The sequence below is a fragment of the Loxodonta africana genome, chromosome 8 (assembly GCF_030014295.1).
Source record: "Loxodonta africana isolate mLoxAfr1 chromosome 8, mLoxAfr1.hap2, whole genome shotgun sequence".
Taxonomy (NCBI): Eukaryota; Metazoa; Chordata; class Mammalia; order Proboscidea; family Elephantidae; genus Loxodonta; species Loxodonta africana.
This window is the reverse complement of record NC_087349.1, coordinates 11,165,885-11,185,550: the sequence shown is the minus strand read 5'-3', so window position 1 is coordinate 11,185,550 and position 19,666 is coordinate 11,165,885. Positions and strand designations below refer to the sequence as shown.

Below are 19,666 nucleotides of genomic sequence, written 5' to 3'. Positions count from 1 at the left end.
CTGAATGAAAGGCAGTTGAGAACCATCTTTCCTGTAATTGTATGTAATATAAATGACCATGTTAAAAGTAAATGTCTTGGGTTTCTCTCTCCAAATAGCCTGTTTATAATGGTGTTTAAGATTAAAGCTCTGTTACCTTATTAACAAGTACCCACGCCTGGGTGAATCCCAGCTAAGTAGCCCTTAAATTCTGATAGCAGTAAACTGTGAGATGGCCCTACTGTTGTACCCCATGACCATCGAGATCTAGAGCACATCCCCCAGAAAGTTCAGGATGACTCAAGCAATCCTCACTGAAACTTAAGCACCCCATTCTTTACTTATCAGAAGCTCTGGGAGAGCCCCCATAGACTTTGGACTAAGAGCCCTTGTTACCGCTGTCATAGCTGCAGGTCCACCGTTGCTGAATGTGACCACACCTTGGCCAAGGCTATGAACAGGCAGATGTTTGGGCACCAGGGTTTGCCCAGTTCCCACTCCTGATGAGCTTTCCCGGTGCTGGCAGTGAGGAAACCCAAGTGCACTCCATTGTAGGAAAGGACTGAGGTGTACCAATAAGGAAACCCAAGTACACACCTTTGTAGGAATGGACCAAGGTGTACCAATAAGGAAACCCAGGTATACATCATTGTAGGAATGGTCTGAGATACATTGTATTAAAAGTAAAGAGTATTTTACATTGTCATATGGCAGTACAATTATTTTGCCCTTTGAATTAACAGGCTTTGCTTGTCTTTTCTGAATGGAGGGCAGGAAAGTGGAGGCTACTAAAAGAAAAGAAAAGTGTCCCCTCCCCAGGGAAGTTTTATTCTCTTCCAAGCTGAAGGATGGGCTGTACGTTATACTACCACACAGTAATACAGGTGTAACCTGACTCAGGAATGCTTTCGAAAAGGTTAACTCTGCAGTCCAAAGGGTGAGTATGTACACAATTGCTCGGCTTATGAATTTGCATTTCAGAGTGCTTAAACTTTAAATTTGGGTTCCTTGGAGAGACACCTAAAGGAGAAACTCTTCCTTTTACCGAGGCCTGATCCACAAGCCAGTGTGAATCCCAAAAGTAGGTTTCTGCATGTGAAGAAAAGGTGTTTAGGTTTAAATTGCAGATGTACTCGTTATCTGTTTATCTGTGTTCCTTATGAATGAGAGAAACAGAGTGGTGTGGTTGGCCATTAAAATGACAGACATGACCGTGATGAGCGCAACCATCTCATTTCTTATTGAAATTGAGCCCTTCCATGTACATAATTTATAACCTCATGCAAATGAATACTTGATATCTTTACAAACGTTTATTAACCTTCATCTGGGATATCATATTCACATGCTGGTGACTCGTGTTCCTGAGTGAGGAGCATGCTAGGCAGTCAGATCATAGAGTTCTTTCTCCATGAAGATTCTTCTTGTTGTAAAGGACATCTGAGGGCCGTAGTCTTTGTTATCTTTCTTCCTTTTTTAAAAAAATTATTTGGTATAGACTGGTGCATTGGTGTTAATAAAAACTAACTGATGGATTTTTACTGTGAGTGTTTTACCGATAAGGATTCTTACCTGGCAAGATTATTGTATGTCACTCAGCAGTATCTTGACTAGTTTAAGAGTCCCTGTTGCTGTCTTTGTGTGTTCCTCTAGCCATAATATTGATACACATAGGGACTAGCTAAACCAAACCAACTCCATTGCTGTCGTCGATTGCTACTCATAGCGACCTGTAGTACAGAGTAGAACTGTCCCATAGGGTTTCCAAGGAGCAGCTGGTGGATTAGAGCTCCAACCTTTTGGTTAGCAGCTGAGCTCTTAACCACTGCACCACCAGGGCTCCAGGTACTAGCTACTAGTTCATAAATTACTGTACTAGGAAAAGATTCTCTTATTATTGTAACACATGTATTTCAGTTTTCTCACCAGTCTTGAAGGATAAGCAAAGAAGTAATTTGACAAGCAGGAAGGAAAGTGGGTGATATCTTCCATCACTGATTTTTTTCCCCTAAGGGAAACCAGGCCCTGAAAGTGGGAGAACCAAAAATGTCAGGGAAGATTCCATTTGTCTGTGATCCATGGGGGTGGGACAGGCGGGAGGGGAAAGACCCAGCGTGGGGACTTGTGCAGGTCATTCTGAAGCGTGCCTGTGTTAATTTCAGCTATAAAGCTTGGACAGTTTTAATTCTCAGAAATTATAACTACTATTTTTTAAAATCACTTTTAGATATCTAATAGCCTTTACTTTGGTGGGGTGGAGACAGCTTTCTCTTTGATTGTTAAATTAGCTTTTAAATAGCATAATCGTTACCACAAATCTCGGATTTGAGCCGCCTGACGCAAAGCCAATACTGAGACAGGAGGAAGTAAGCAGCAAGAGAGAACGCGGGTGTCCAAGAGACAGAGGGGGTTAAATTTCTCCCAAATTCTGTCTCTAAAGGGCTAATGGGAGGGCTTTATAGGGGGAAGGTCAGGGTTACCGAATGTTTTTAAGCACGTAGCCCACAGATGGTCTTATACATCACAGAACAACTACAAGAAACTCTTTATTAAACTAAAGATATGCATATCAGACATCTGGACTCTAATCTGTATGTTTGGAACAGGCTGAAAAAAGCTTACGTAAGAATCTCGGCTAGTGGAACTGCTCTGCCAGGTCCACTCTGACTGAGATAAGGAGCAAGAAAATTGCAGATCAAAAGCGCAGGGCAGCCTTCCTAGCTGCCATCCTGCAGGCTGAAGGCCGTTTTTCAAGAGAACAAAGAGGAGAGAGACCAAGGCCACAGGAGCTAAGAGAGCTCTACACCCCTTTGGAAGAGACCAGTGCAGCTGGTGCAAGAAAAAATGCTTAGAGATTACTTAGAGCATCATTATGGCGTTAGTTATGTCAAACTCTCAATCACCCATTTTGAATAGGAGGAAACATGTTGTAAGGTATTAGGGTCACAGGACATTTTCAATTTTGAGATGCCAGTAGGTTTAATTGGGGGGAATTTCAGAACTAAAATTAAGTGCTCTATAATCAAATTAAACTTAAATTACTTCTACGCTCATAACATTTGACTTCTGGTAAAGTTTACCATTTGCAAAACAAAGCTCAGTCATGCTTCTTAAGAGTGGAACAGGCTGCTCAGCCATATCTTGAACAGAACCTGCGCCATTTTTCAAAGACTAGAGATTACTTAGGAAACCCTGGTGACATGGTGGTTAAGTGCTACAGCTGCTAACCAAAGGGTCGGCAGTTCGAATCCGCTAGGTGCTCCTTGGAAACTCTATGGGGCAGTTCTACTCTGTCCTGTAGGGTCGCTATGAGTAGGAATCGACAGCACTAGGTTTGATTTGGTTTAGAGATAAATCACAGCTTATACAGCTATACTAAAACAAACTAGAAAATATATCCCCTCTAATATTAAAACACTAAAGAAAATATATTTTTTCTACTTCATAATTAAGTCCTATTTTGACTCCTCCAACAACCCTTCCTTGGAAGTTAGAAGTAAAATATTTAACAAAGTGCCATCCTTCCCACATTTTCAACTGTGGTGTGGAAGAAAGGCTACTTTAACATCTTCTAACATGTATCAGGATACTCGTGAATGTGAATTCTTTGCCCATATTCTAAATTGTAGGTATTAATACCTTTAACCCTAAGACAAGTGACCCAGAAAATTCAGTCAGGAATCTTTCCATTGCAATGGACTGAAACTCAGTTGTTTTGGAGGGAGGGGGGAAATGGAGTATACTGGTCCCCCAGGGTTGAGGGGTGGAGTATACTGGTCCCCCACGGTTGTGGGGTTGGATGGGGTATACTGGTCCCGAGGATTGAGGGGTGAATGGAGTATACTGGTCCCCCAGGGTTGAGGGGGGTAGAGTATACTGGTCCCCCAGGGTTGTGGGGGGTGGAGTATACTGGTCCCCCAGGGTTGTGGGGGGTGGAGTATACTGGTCCCCTAGGGTTGAGTCTTCTCCCCTGCAGTGTGAAAGCATTGATCTGAAGAGTGGCATTTTCCAGAGAATGCTGGGGTGTTTGTAACGAGAGGAGGGAAGAACAGATACGAAGCAGGCACCAGGCTTTGACAATGATGCCGGTAAAGCTCATCCTCTGAGGGGTTTACTAATGAGTGTGTGTTTTTAAGAAAGCCCAGTAACAAAAAGCCCCAAACGTAAGTTTTGGCATTCATACTACAGAAGGGTTTTTTGCCATTACTATGCTTTAAAGAGACTTCAAAAAAAAACCAAATCCGTTGCTGTCAAGTCAATTCCGACTCATAGTGACCCTGTAGAACAGAGTAGAACTGCTCCCTAGGGCTTCCGAGGAGTAGCTGGTGGATTAGAACTGCCGACGTCTTGGTTAGCAGCCATAGCTCTTAACCGCTACACCACCAGGGTTTCCTTAAAGAGACTTAAGGGAATCAAATTCAACCCTTCTGAACTCTATTGGATAAAAAGCAAAATGTGCTTGTGCAGAGATTCCAGTTCTGTCACTGTTTTAATACCCCAACCAGGATTGTCTCCAGGTCTTTTGGTGGGCTGTGAAACCAATCCCAAAAAGGGCAAGTTCTCACAGATGAGTGGCTTGACATTTGTTGGCTTTATTTTTCACTGATGACTAATACTAAGAAGTAGCATAAGCAGCATATGAGTTACTGAAGACGTCTCAAACTCAGTGCCAAGTAAATTATGTTAGTAGTGTTTGCTGTAACTCACTTAGATCTGAGGAAGCCTGGGCGTGAAGCAGTGTGGACATCAAGCTCCCTGAGCCTGACACTCCACAGACACTTGGGTGTGCCCGTGGTTGTCAGTGGGCTGTGGTTTTCAACCACTCCTATCTGTTGATTTTCATTATAAATTGATGTTAACCTCAGCTTTCAATTTTCAGTTAAGATTTGTGGTAGATTGTTTGGCTAACCGTATACGTGTAGCCAAAACATCTTTGCATCAAAAATACTGTGGCCTAAAATCTCATAACTGGACTTCGAGATGGGCCCGCACACCATGGCACATAGGCCAAGTGTAGCTGTGGGCTGCTCTTGTGCAGCCTGAGAGCTGAAAATGGATTTTAAACTTTTAAAGGGTGTGGGAGTGTGTGTGTGTGTGTGTAAAATATTTACTCTGGCCCTTTACTGAAATAGTTAAATGACTTTAAGACATGTATGCCCTGTGGTTTAAATGCAGTTGTCACTCGCACCCTTGGTGAAGCAGTACATGGCCATGTCATTGGAGTTGGCAGAGAGTCCTTTTCCTGGTGGCAGGAGCAGGTGCACAGCCTTGGGATCCCCAACCTCATGGCCTCAACAAGAAGCCTGAACAACAATAGAAGAAATGAAATGTAACTGTCAAAGCCTTAGGTCTTTTCTGTCCACAGCCACCTGACTTAGGAGGGCCACGTGCACCCGTGTGGCGTCTCGAGCATTCCAGGTCATCTGTGACACAGGAAAACCCGCTATGTTCTTGCGTCTTCATCGCAGCATGACAATCAAAGATTACTCCTTAAAGTAATGAAATTAGAGTAGAAATAGAGAATACCTGGAAGAAATTAGTTTATTTCCAGCTTCTTGGTATATACAAAGGTCATGCTAATTTAAGCAGATTATTTTATTAATAAGAAATTGTGGTTAATAGACAATGGAGGCCACAGTTGGAATGAATATGCTAATTAATTTCAAACGTAATGCCCATTCTAGTTGGCTTGAAAGGCTTGCTGGTACCAGCTCAAGTTCTTGCCTCAGCTACAAAATTTCAGCACAAATGTGTATGCATTTTGTTAGATTCAGTATTTATTCATATGAAAGTTAGCAGAGTAGATATCAAAGGAGAAAAGCCACCCTCTCCCCACCCATCTCCCACTTATTTTTCCAATCTTAAACTCTGTCTTACAAAAGTTTTTCGTATTGTCTCCCAGGGAAGAGTCAATATATAGTTTCCTACCGCATCCCCGTATTAGCTTCATTTGTAAAAAATGCAGGATCACTTTCTTGATTACCTAGTAGCACACAGAAAAATTAAAAAAAAAAAAGTACCAAAGCTCTTTGTGAAGCCTAAAATGTTTTTCTTCTCTGGTAGACAGTCTGCAGGCCTTCATTTAATTTGCTAAGGGAAAAAAAGTGATTTAATAAATTAATACGTTTTATAAATCTGTTTATATTCAGCTGTCTGACACTGTAAACTACAGAACTAGCAATAAAAGATTGGTCATTTAATACATTTGCAAGGAATTAAGATCCTAGCATAGAGTAGTGTAAAATGGAACCAATACCACTTTTAAACTCTTGGCCAGGTTGGCTCACCCAGCCCAATTATCGGGACACTGTCTGCATGTTGTTGGAAGGGGAAGAAGATTTTGGCACACTCCTTTAGCCAGGTGGTTTTATAAGTGTTCACAACACTGCAAGGTACACCTTAGACCTTTTTTGCAAAAGAGAAATAACTCATACAGCGATTCAGTTCCAACCCGAGAATCCTATGTCTACACTTCCACCGTGTTACTGCAACCTTGTCAATCTTTAGGTTCACGACATTTTAGAGTGAGAACACAACATTTTTAGGAATCATCTGGTCAAACTTCTTTCAAAAATGTATTTCTTCAGTTTGTCTAAAGACAGGTAGCAGAGCCTATGCACTTGTATTTATTGAATCAACATGGGAAAGTTGTAAGACAGTGGCCCTCAAAAGACTTTTAAGCAGACATGCAATATTATTTTGCCAGGGTCCTAAAAAGCATGTTCCAGTCAACAGAAGAGGAGAGGATAGTCCTTAGTAAGGGAACTTGAATTCGAAGTCTGTGGGGCACACTAGATGGTGAGCCAGGCTTGTTCTATAGGTATTGTCACTTGTAATACTACCTAAAAAATAAAACTAGCCTGAAAAACTGGGAGTGCAGAGTCATAAGGCCGCTCGACTGGTATGTTCCTTTACACAAGTCATCCGGCCTCCCTGTGCCTGAGCCTCCTCATTCGTGTAAAGGGGGTGATAACCTTTGTTGAAGATCAAAGGAGAAAGCATAGGAATCATGTCATTCTGACTCTGGCTTTCAGAGTGAGTGGGTCACTTCTCCAAGGAGGGAGGCTGCTGGATTCGTGGACACATGACATGTCAGCTAACCAGTGATTAAAGTGCACATCACCCTGAAGATAAGAAAAAAATGGAACAGCACGTTTGGACAGAGGGCAAAACCCGTCAAGACTGACGTGGTTTTCCTTTACTCAGTAGTGCCTGCCTTACCTGTATGTACTCACAGCATAGTGCCCGTGCACCCATGCAGATACATGTCCACAGTTCACTCTGGGTGGGACCTGGGAGCTGGCGAGGGTCGCGTTCAGCCACAGCAGTATCCTGGCCCCTCACGAGCCTCATTTAGAGGTGGCTGAGGACAAGCCTAACTGCGCACCCTCCCCAACGCCCCCTGCACACACGTGCTCCTGCGCAGCAGCAGCAGCAAGCCTGTGCTTGGTGTCAGGAACGCAGCCGGTGGCCGTGCTCTGAGCTGACCCCTCTTCACTGACACAAGGGCAGAGGGGTGGGAGAGGCCTCTCTCCGACAACCTTGCCCTTGCAAGCAAGCCTGACATTTGGGGTGTCCCTTTGTGAAATAGAGGGAACAGGCAGTGTCCACTGGCCACTAATAGCGTTGGAGGGCAGCTGGTGCGGCACGCGATGGTTAAGCGCTCTTGCTGTCAACCAAAATGTTGGGGGTTCAAACGCACCCAATGGCCCCGCGGGAGAAAGACCTGATGATCTGCTCCTGTAAAGGTTTACAGCCTTGAAAATTTTATGGGGCAGTTCCGTTGTGTCACATGGGGTCACTATGAGTCCGTATCGACAACACCCAACAACATCCTTTCTCGGACGGCGGGTGCTGTGAGGGGAAAGAAGCCAGCTGATATGTGGAGACCTGCCATCCTAAGTGTGATGCCCTTGGCCATCTGCTCCCAGGCCACCTTCCACTCTGCAGTGATGCTACCATCCAGAGGGACAAGTGGAGGGAAGAATGCCACAGCCTGACAACTCTCACCCATCCTCATCCCTGTTATTCAGGTCACAGCTTCTACAGTTAACAGAGCTTTGGCTACTTTCAATGTCAGTGCCGCTCAAAGCAACATGCAGGAAGAAGCGGGCACCCCAAAAGGAGCGTGACAGGCCTGCTAGTTAAGGTCAATAGTCTGTTCACAAGTCTGCTGATAAGAAGGCTGTCCACACCAACTTCCTTTCCTTGGGTCAAAGCGGTGGCTGAGAATCAGGATTCCTCATGTCACTTACCTGTAGGGCCCGTCCTTTGGTCTCAATGGGGAGGGTAAATGCAGAAATGGCGCAGATCACACAGACGGACGAGAACAGACACACGGCCCCCAGGAACGAGGCACTCATGAGGACCTACAAGTCAGGGAATGGCTCCATTTATCATAGCCCAAGCCACCTCTCACTGAGCCTTTAGGTCAAAGGGAAAACAAGGATCCCCCTCCCCCAAATACATCCATGAGGTCCTAGGCAGCCACAATGTAACAGCATCTTGGCATCTCAGGTCTGCGATTTGGGCTGAGCTGGGGTGGCCATGTTGTGGCTTCCTCCACAAGCTGGGACTCACATCACCTTATGCCTCTTCTTTTACACCCACCCCTCAGGCATCTCCAGTGGGGCGTCAGCATCTCCCATGCCATTTCAGCTTGCTTAGCTTCTAACCCTCTCACTCCATGCTATGCCCCCACAAACACCCATGCTCCCCCTCAGTCCCAGCAAGATGAGCCAAAAGAAAGTGTTTTGGGGAGAGCTGTAATCTCCAAGTCTCTGCAACGATGACCAACATTTCTCGTCTCTGTTCAAAACACTTCATGCTTGACAACCAATCAAACTTTCTGCTGTGTGGCTGTTTTTCTGCATGCAGTTGGATTTCTGCCTATCCATACATGTCCTTTGACCCGGCCCTTCTCTCCCTGGTCCTGGCTAGTTTGGATGTCTTCTCACACTGTGGTTACCCCCAGACTATGCCCAAAGTGGGCAGAGCAAACATGGTAGTGCCACTACTCTCAAGGACTGCTAACTGAAGTGACTTAAGAAATGGCAGAGCTCTCTAGACACGGAATATGATATTGCCATTTGGAGAGACCTTCAAAATCACCTGGTCTGGTCCAGCCTCCTCAATTTACAGGTAAGCCTAGAGCAGGGGCTAAATGATGGCTTGTCCAAGTCACACCCAGGTCCCTGACACAAAGCATAGCGTTCTTAGCACCACTGGGTTCCCTAAGATCTGCAGTTGGGAGCTCAACCCCTGTGTATAAGGCCTGCTGCCTTCCCCATCAGCAAATGATTCCACGATATTAACATCATTATCTATTTTGTAGTTGAGCTAACAAGTGATAATAGGTACTACTCTCTGATCCTGTCTCCAGAAATAGATTACAAATTTCCCCAAACAGCAGCTTCTATAACTAGCACATATATGTTTGCTTCTGGAAGGTTGGAGAATGAGACTCGGAGAAGAGGTAGAAACCACAAGAAGCCAGGCAGTTTCAGCCACAACCAAACCATGACATGGTTAGGCATGTGGCTGGACTCTGCCATTGCTGCCACCTGTTACTGGACACTGGAGCTCTGGCCACCACCAGAACAAACTCTAAACTATCACCAGATTCGAAGTCCTGGGTGGTGTGGGGCCCTGGTGGATGGAATTTAGGCCACATAACTGTTACACTGGCCAGGGTCGGGGAGAAACTGCTTAGTCTTGTTGTTGGCTTCCCCCAAGGGAGGCAAGGTTCCACTGCCTACCAGGACCAGCAAGCCAGTAAGTGTCACTGGATATCCATCCAGTAAATTCCTTTTCTGCCTAAGTCACCAAAGGCAGCTTCTATTGTTTGCAAACAAGAACCCTGAGTGACACCTCATTATAATAACGCTGGGGCGGGGAGGGGGGCTAAATGCAGATTCCCAGGCCCCATGCCAGACTCAGTATATCAAAAGGAAAGAGATCTGTTAATCACTGCTTTTAAAAAGCAGCCCGGGCCAGGGACAAAGAGGGACATCAGAGAATGATAAAAGAGTCAATCCAACAAGAAGATGTAGCAATCCTAAATGTTCACGTACTAAGCAAAAGAGCTTCAAAATTTCATTCAGCAAAAACTGATAAAACTGGAAAGACCAATCCACATGTCATTGGAGACTTCGACAGCACTCTCTCAGCGACTGATAGGACTATTAGAAAGTCAACAAAGATCTGGAAGAACTTACCACCACCATCAGCCAGCAGGACCTTACTGGCATTGATAAAACACTCCACCCAGCAATAGAATATACATTCTTTTCAAGTGCCCAAGGAACGCTAACCAAGCTAGACCACATCCTGGGCCATGAAATGAACCTCAACAGACTTAAAAGAATTGAAATCACACAGCATGTTCTCCAACTAGAATGGAATCAAACGAGAAGTCAATGGGAAACGTAGCAGCGAAATCTCCAAATACTTCTAAATCTCCTGCGTATGTGATTCCCTGTTGGTGTCACCTCCTGGAGGCCCCAAACTGATCCATAAGGTATTTGGGTAAAGAAGTTGGATAAAAAATTAAATATTAAAAATATTCTCTATAAAAAATGAATAGAAAAATTATTCATTTAATGTGCCGAGTGCCCACTATATGCCAGGCACTGTAGTGGGAACCAGGAACACAACGGTTAGTAAAACAGGCACACATCCCTCCCATCCTGGGGCTTAAAGTTTATTGGGAGAGAGAAATTTTAAATAGCCCCTCAAATTAAGAGGCAATTACAATCTGACAAGAGAAATGAAAGAAAACTTAAAGGCGTCGTAAGAGCTCAGAGCAGGGAGGTCAGCCTCAGTCTAGGCCAGGGAGGGCTTCCTTAAGGAAGTGATGAGTCATAGCCAACTAGAGGGAGAGATGGGAGAGGGGCCAAACTAGCAAGTGAGAAAACCCCAAGGAGGAAATAACTGGTGCTTTGGATGAACTGGAGTTCCGGGGTGGTGTAAAAAGGTTAAGTGTTCAACTGCTAAACCAAAAGGTTGGCAGTTCCAGCTCACCTAGGGGTGCCTCAGAAGAAAGGCCTGGTGATCTACTTAGAAAAAATCAGCCACTGAAAACTCTCTGAAGTTCTGCCCTGACACACAGGGGGTCGCCATGAGTTGGAGTTGACTCAGTGGCAGCTTGTTCGCTTTTTTGGTTTGATAGACTACAAGAACAAGAACGTCTACAGCTAGTAAACGTGGGAAAGAGTACAAGATGGGAGCCTGATTACTAGAGCCCTGCAGGTCATCTTGAGGATTTTGGTCTTTATCTATGACGAAGGGGAAAAGGATAAAGAGTGATCAGACCTGCATGTATGCAGGAGGAAAGCAAGTTGAAGGGGAGTAAGAATACACAGAAAAAGGCCAGTTAGTGTGCTGTTTTAGCAGTCAGTGGAACAGTGATGCTGGTGGAGGACATGGAGATAAGATGAGTGAATCAGGATCCATTAGAAGGTTAAACCCACATGGTCTGGGATTGAAGGTGAGGATGAGACAGAAGGAAGTGGAGAAAGCTCACTCCTAGCTTGGACAGCAGATGAAATTCTGGCAGAGGATGGTTTTGGGAGAACCGTCATGATTTTAATTTTGGACATGCTGAATTTAAGATGCTTTTGACACATCCAGGTGGCACAGTAGTTAAGAGCTCGGTTGCTAACCAAAAGGTCAGCAGTTCGAATCCACCAGCTGCTCCTTGGAAACACCATGGGGCAGTTCTACTTTGTCCTGTAGGGTCACTATGAGGTGGAATTGACTTAACAGGCAATGGGTTTGGTTGTTTTTTTTTTCTTTTTTTTGGTTTGACACATCTAAGTGAACATGTAGAGAAGACAATTAGGTATATGAATCTGGAGCTCAGAAGAGAGGCCTGAGCAAGAGATATAAATTGGGGAGTCATAAGCATATAGTTGGTAATTAAAATCCTAAAAATGGATGAAATCACCTATATGAACGGTAGACTAAGATGAGAATCTAGTATTGAGCAATAAGAAACTGCCAACAAGTAGAGGAAGATATGCCACAAAGACATTGAGAAAGAGCAGTCAACAAGGTACAAGTGCAAGGTGGTGGGAGCTTGGGAAGAGAGTGTTAGGGAGGGCAGGGCCACCCACCCTTACAGTGGGTGATAATTGGTTGCCATCATGTTGATTCCAACTCATAACGACTGTATAGGCAGAGTAGGACTGCCCCATATGGTTTCCAAGGAGCAGTTGGTAGATTCGAGCTGCCAACCTTTTGGTTAGCAGTCAAGTTCTTAACCACTGCACCACAGTGGGCAAGGAGGTCACAGGAAATGAGGTTGAAAGGACCACTGGACAGAGACTGGGAGGTCACTAGGGACATTATCAAGGATCATTTGGTGGGATCATGTCTGCAGCCAGGCTGGAAACGGTGAAGGAGGGCGGGGAGGGGAGGCGATGGGACAGCGAGGAGAGGAATCCTTAGAAATGGTTTGGGTGGGAAGAGGAGGAAAGAACTGGTCATCAGTCAAGTTTGTAAGCAAATTTTCCCTAAATTAATCCACACATTTAAGGAATTAACAATTAAAATCTTTCTAGGATCTGGGCAGGCAAGGAAGGCAGATCACAAATAAATGATTCTAAGACATATCTGAGAACGCAGAGCAAGGAGCTAGACTCAGAAAGACAGTTTTGAAAACGGACTATGAATCTCATTAGATTCATAGAGTGATGAAAAGAATAGAACAATGAGAGACCCAGACAGATCAATGGACTAAAACAGTGAGGTGAGAAACAGACCAGGTGATGGTGGAAGAAAAATCAAACAGACACTGCAAATTCATAAGTACAAATGGATTGGTCAATAGTGTTGGAACAAGGCCTGCCATTCAGGGAACCATAGAGCTGTTTCCCATGTAGATCGCACACTGACAGGAACCCCGATGGTCTAGGGCTGATGTCTCAGATGCATCCATGTTGTGAGCATTGGCTAAGCTGCATTTATGACTTGGACACGTTTATGTATGTTATACTTCACCAAAAAACAAAAAAGAAGAAGCCACAGAAAAACTGGAAGAAAAGCTATAGATTTGCATAAACCTGATCACAGAACCCAGAAATTATAAAGGAAGAGCTTGATAAATCTGGGTCTCTGTAAAGTTAACCTGGGGGTGCAAATGGTTAAGCGCTCAGTGGCTAACAGAAAGATTGGAGGTTCGAGTCCACCCAGAGGTGCCTTGGAAGAAAGGTCTGGTGATTTACATTTGAAAAAGCCATTGAAAACCCTATGGAGCATAGTCCTACTCTGACACAAATGGGGTCACCATGAGTCAGAAACAACTTGATGACAGCTGGTAACCACAAATACACAAATGGACAATCACAGGGAATATCTGCAATATCCCCCATGTGTCTGTCAGTTTGTCATACTGTGGGGGCTTGAGTGTTGCTGTGATGCTGGAAGTTATGCCACCAAATCAAACAACAGTAGGGTCACCGATGGTGGACAGGTCTCAGCTGAGCTCCCAGACTAAGACGGACTAGGAAGAATCCAGTGGTCTACTTCTGAAGTGAATTAGCCAGTGAAAACCCTATGAATAGCAGCAGAACATTGTCTGGTACAGTGCCAGAAGATGAGCCTCCCAGGTTGGAAGGCACTCAAAATGCAACTGGGAAAGAGTTGCCTCCTCAAACTAGAGTCAACCTTAATGACGTGGATGGAGTCAAGCTTTCGGGACCTTCATTTGCTGAGGTGGCATGACTAAAAATGAGAAGAAACGGCTGCAAACATCCATTAATAATAGGAGTGTGGGATGTATAACGTATGAATCCAGGAAAATTGTAAATTGTCATAAATGAAATGGAATGCATAAAGATTGATACCTAGGCATTAGTGAGCTGAATTTGGACTGGTAATGGTCATTTTGAATTGGATGATCATATAGTGGGTCCGTGGGTTATAGTCTACTATGCTTGGAATGACAATTTGAAGACGAATGGCATTGCATTCATTGTCAAAAAGAACATTTCGAGATATATCCTGAAGTCTAACACTGTCAGTGATAGAATAATATCCATATGCCTACAAGGAACACCAGTTAATATGACTGTTATTCAAATTTACTTACCAACTTCTGCAGTCTGAAATTGATGGAACATGCAATCAGGATGCATTGATAATTACTGGTGATTGGGATGTGAAAGTTGGAAACAAAGAAGAAGGATCAGTAGTTGAAAAACTATGGCCTTGGTAGTAGAAACGATACCAGAGATTGCATGGTAGAATTTTGCAAGACCAAAAACTTCTTCACTGCGAATACTTTTTTTAACAACATAAACCTTTTTTCTATTTGGACCTTGCCAGATAGATTACAGAGGAATAAATCGACAACATCTGTGGAAAGAGACGATGGAAAAGCTCAATATCATCAGTCAGAATAAGACCAGGGGCGGACTGCAGAACAGACCATCAGTTGCTCACACACAAGTTGAAAATGAAGAAAATTAGAGCAAGTCCATGAGAGCCAAAGTATGACCTTGAATACATCCCAGCTAAATTTAGAGACCATTTCAAGAATAGATTTCATGCACTGAACACTAATGACCGAAGACCAGACAAGTTGTGGAATGACATCAAGGACATCATACATGAAGAAAGCAAGAGCTCATTAAAAAACAGGAAAGAAAGGAAAGACCAAAATGGATGTCAGAAGAGACTTTGAAACTTGCTCTTGAACATCAAGTAGCTAAACTGAAAGGAAGAAATGATGAAGTGAAAGAGCTGAACAGTAGATTTCAAAAAAGGTGGCTTGAGAAGACAAAGTATTATAATGACATGTGCAAACACCTGGACTTAGAAAACCAAAAGGGAGAAACACCCTCAGCATTTCTCAAGCTGAAAGAACTAAAGAAAAAATTTAAGCCTCAAGTTGCAACACTGAAGGATTCTGGGGGAAACTATTAAACAGCCCAGGAAGCATCAAAAGAAGATGGGAGGAATACACAGAGTCACTGTACCAAAAAGAATTGGCCGATGTTCAACCATTTCAGAAGGTAGCATATGATCAGGAACCAACGGTACTGAAGGAAGAAGTCCAAGTACTGAAGGCACCGGTGACAAATGAGACTCCAGGAACTGACAAAATACCAATTGAGATGTGTCAACAAACAGATGCGGCGCTGGAGGTGCTCACTCGTCTATGCCAGGAAGTTTTGAAGACAGCTACCTGACCAACCTACTGGGAGAGATCCGTATTTATACCAGTCCCAGGAAAGATGATTCAACCGAATATGGAAATTATTCAACAATATCATTAATATCACACGCAGGTAAAATTTTGCTGAAAATCATTCAAAAGTGGCTATAGCAGTATATCGACAGGGAACTGCCAGAAATTCAAGCTAGATTCAGAAGAGGACATGGAACCAGGGATACCATTGCTGATGTCAAATGGATCTTGGCTGAAAGCAGAGAATGCCAGAAAGATCTTTACCTGTGTTTTATTGACTATGCAAAGGCATTCAACTGTGTGGATCATAACAAATTATGGATCACGTTGCAAAGAATGAGAATTCCAGAACACTTAATTGTGCTCATGAGGAACCTGTACACAGATCAATGGGCAGTTGTTCAAGCAGAACAAGGGGACACTGCATGGTTTAAAGTCAGGAAAGGTGTGCGTCAGGGTTGTATCCTTTCACCATACCTATTCATTCTGGTGGTGTAGTGATTAAGTGCTACAGCTGCTTAACCAAAAGGTTGGCAGTTCAAATCCACCAGGTTCTCCTTGGAAGCTCTATGGGGCAGTTCTACTCTACTCGCTATGAGTCAGAATTGTCTTGATGGCAATGGGTTTTTTTTCTTTTTTTAATCAATCTGTATGCTGAACAAATAACTTGAGAAGCCGGACTATATGAGGAAGAACAGGACATCAGGATTGGAGGAAGACTCATTAACAACCTGCGTTATGCAGGAGACACAACCTTGCTTGCTGAAAGTGAAGAGGACTTGAAGCACTTACTGATGAAGATCAAAGTCCATAGCCTTCAATATGGGTTGCACTTCAGCATAAAGAAAACAAAAATCCTCACAACTGGACCAATAAGCAACATCATGATAAATGGAGAAAAGACTGAGGTCGTCAAGGATTTCATTTTACTTGGATCCGCAATCAACACCCATGGAAGCAGCAGTTAAGAGATCAAAAGATGCATTACGTTGGCCAAATCTGCCACAAAAGACCTCTTTAAAGGGTTGAAAAGCAAAGATGTCACCTTGAAGGCTAAGGTGCTCCTGAGCCAATCCATAGTGTTTTCAATTACATCATATGCATGTGAAAGCTGGACGATGAATAAGGAAAACCAAAAAAGAATTGAAACCTTTGAATTGTGGTGTTGGCGAAGAACACTGAATATACCATGGACTGCCAAAAGAACGAACAAATCTGTCTTGGAAGAAGTACAACCAGAATGCTCCTTAGAAGCAAGGATGGCGAGAATAGGTCTCACAAACTTTGGACATGTTGTCAGGAGGGATCAGTCCCTGGAGAAGGACATCATGCTTGGTAAAGTGGAGGATCAGTGAAAAAGAGGCAGACACTCAGAGAGATCGATTGACACAGTGGCTACAACAATGAGTTCAAGCATAACAATGATTGCAAGGATGGCGCAGGACCAGGCAGTGTTTCATTCTGTGGTACATGAGGTTGCTATGCATCAGAACCGACTTGTCAGCACCTAACAACATTTGCAATATGTCAGAGAAAAACGCTTAAAATCCTTTATATATATGAAGGCCTCTTACAAATCAATGCTTCAGGAACCAAAGTGAAAAATGGGCCAAGGGCCTCAATGGGCAAGCTAGAAAAGATAAAATGGCCAATTAAAATACTAAAAGAACATTCAGTATCATTCCTAATCACAGAAATGCTAATTATAATAACAAAGAAATATCATTTATTGCCAATGAGATTGGCCGAGATGGAAAAGACAAACAAAACCAGCTGGCAAACATGTAAAGCAACAGGACTTTCACACATTGGTACAACCTTCCCAAAGAGAATTTTAGCACCATGTAGCAAAATACTAAAATAAGCAGATCCCTTGACCTACCAACCCAATTTCTAGGAATTTATTCTAAAGAGATAACTGCATAGTTGGATTAAAATGTAAGCACCAGGATGTTCATTACTGTTGCTTATAATAGACAAACATCTGAAAGAGTCTAGATGTTCACTAATAGTGAGCTTATTAGGTAACTGGGAACTAACTTTTGGATATATATAAATGGAATATCTTTCATCATTAAAAAGAACTTGTGTTTCATGCTTATTTACATGAAAAAAAGTCCACAAAATATTGAGTGCAAAAAGCAGGTTATAAAAATAAATGAGCTATGATCATTGTTGTTGCTAGGTACCGTCGGGTTGGTTCCAACTCACTATGCACAACAGAACAAAACACTGCCTAGTCCTGCACCATTCTCACAATTGTTGCTATGCTTGAGCCCATTGTTGCAGCCACTGTGTCAATCCATCTCTTTGAGGGTCTTCCTCTTTTTCACTGACCCTCTACCTTACCAAGCATGATGTCCTTCTCCAGGGACGGATCCCTTCTGACAACATGTCCAAAGTATGTGAAATGTAGTCTCGCCATCCTTGCTTCTAAGGAGAATTCTGGTTGTACTTCTTCCAAGACAGGTTTGTTGGTTCTTTTTGCAGTCCGTGGTAATTCAGTATTCTTCACCAACACTACAATTCGAAGGTGTCAATTCTCCTTCAGTCTTCCTTACTCATCACCCAGCTTTCACATGCATATGAGGTGACTGAAAACACTATGGCTTGGGTCAGGACTACCTTAGTCTTCAAGGTGACGTCTTTGCTTTTCAACACTTTAATAAGGTCTTTTGCAGCAGATTTTCCCAATGCAATATGTCTTTTGATTTCTTGACTGCTGCTTCCAAACTATGATCATATTTGGGTAAAAATATATAAACATTTTTATATACATGTTCATAGAAAGATATATTGAAAGAGTTTCAAAAAACATGTTTATCTCTTAGTAGTGAGAAAATGAGCCCTGGTGGCGTAGTGGTTAAGCGGTCTGCTGCTAACTGAAAAGTCAGTGGTTCAAACCCACCAGTCACTCCTTGGGAGAAAGATATGGCAGTCTGCTTCCATAAAGATTTACAGCCTTGGAAACACTGTGGGGCAGTTCTACCCTGTCCTATACGGTTGCTATGAACTGCCTCAACGGCGACAGGCTTGGTTTGCTTTGGTAAATAGTGAGATATTAGATGTTTTTTAACCCTACTGTAATTTTTTGTTTTCAATGTGGAAGAAAAAAACCAAGTGTGGTCAAAATTGCCTTTAAAAATCTCTTAAATCACCCAAAAGCCAATAAACACAAACTCCTTTATGAATCACACTTCACATACAGTTTCTCAACAAGTCCATCTCTCAGAGGAAGTCATGGAAATACTGAGTGGGTGTAGCTTTCATTCCTATCAATTCGTGGCTTTCTCTGCCATCTCACCATTGCTTCACCAGGCTTCTCCGCTTCTGGAGAAGGGCAGGCATTTGACAGAACAACAGAACCATTGCTTGGCTGCCACACTTAAAACTAGGGCGGGTTTCCTTCGGGAGCAAGGAAGAATGAAGAAAACTAAAGATATAATGGAAAGATTGCTCCAAAGGACTAGTGGACCACACATACCATGGCCTGTGCCAGGCTGAGTCCAGCACAACTAGATGGTGCCCAGCTACCACCGCTGACTGCTCTGACAGGGATCACAATAGAGGGTTCCAGACAGAAAGAAAAATGTAGAACAAAATTCTAACTCAGAAAGAAAGACCAGACTTGCTGGCCTGACAGAGACTGGAGAAACCCTGAGAGTATGGCCCTCAGATACCCTTTCAGCTCAGTAATGAAGTCACTCCTGAGGTTCACATTTCACCCAAAGATTGAACAGACCCATGGAATACAACAAGACTGAAGGGGTCCACCAGCCCTGGGGCAGGGACTGGAAGACAGGTGGGAACAGGAAACTGGTAATAGGGAACCCAGGGTTGAGAAGGGAGAGTGTTGACATGTTGGGCGTTGTTAAACAATGTCATAGAACAATGTGTGTACTGTGTGATGAGAGACTAGTTTGTTCTGCAAACCTTCATCTAAAGTACAATAAAAAGAAAAACTAGGAGGGGTTCGAGACCCTTGAGAGAGAGGGGTGTCTCATCCTTATCTATGATGGTTTCTTTTTTTGTGCAGAAACTTAAATTTGTTATACAGTCCAACTCAGCATCTTTTCCTATAGCTTCATACTAAACAGAAAGGGTTCCCAGAATTTCTGAAATCTCCCTTCACTTGGCAATGTGAAATTATTGTTGTTAGTTGACATCAAGTCAGCTGAACTCATTGCAACTCCATGCATAACGGAATGACACGCTGCCCAGTCCTGCACCATCCCCAAGATCGGACCACCGTAATCCACAGGGTTTCTATTGGCTGGTTTTTAGAGGTAGATTCCCAGGCCTTTCTTCCTAGTCTGTCTTAGACTGGAAGCTCCACCGAAACCTGTCCAGCATCACAGCAACATGCCTCTGTTGACAGACAGGTGGTCGCTGCGCATGAAGTACATTGATCAGGAATGGAACCCAGGTCTCCTGCATGGAAGGCACCAGTTCTACCCTTGAACCACCCCTGTCCCTCAGTTACAAAGCTCATGG

At 43.4% G+C, this 19,666-nt stretch overlaps 1 protein-coding gene across 2 annotated transcripts in view; it reads right to left on the bottom strand.

Moving 5' to 3' along the window:
- Positions 1-7,480: 7,480 nt before the first annotated feature.
- Positions 7,481-19,666, bottom strand: part of SVOPL (SVOP like) — a 67,083-nt gene continuing 54,897 nt past the window's right edge. For both annotated transcript variants that reach the window (XM_023539181.2, XM_023539182.2), the window contains one exon: positions 7,481-8,348. In XM_023539181.2, the coding sequence (XP_023394949.1) occupies positions 8,193-8,348 (156 nt within the window). In that variant the 3' untranslated portion in view covers positions 7,481-8,192. The remainder of the gene's footprint in view (positions 8,349-19,666) is intronic.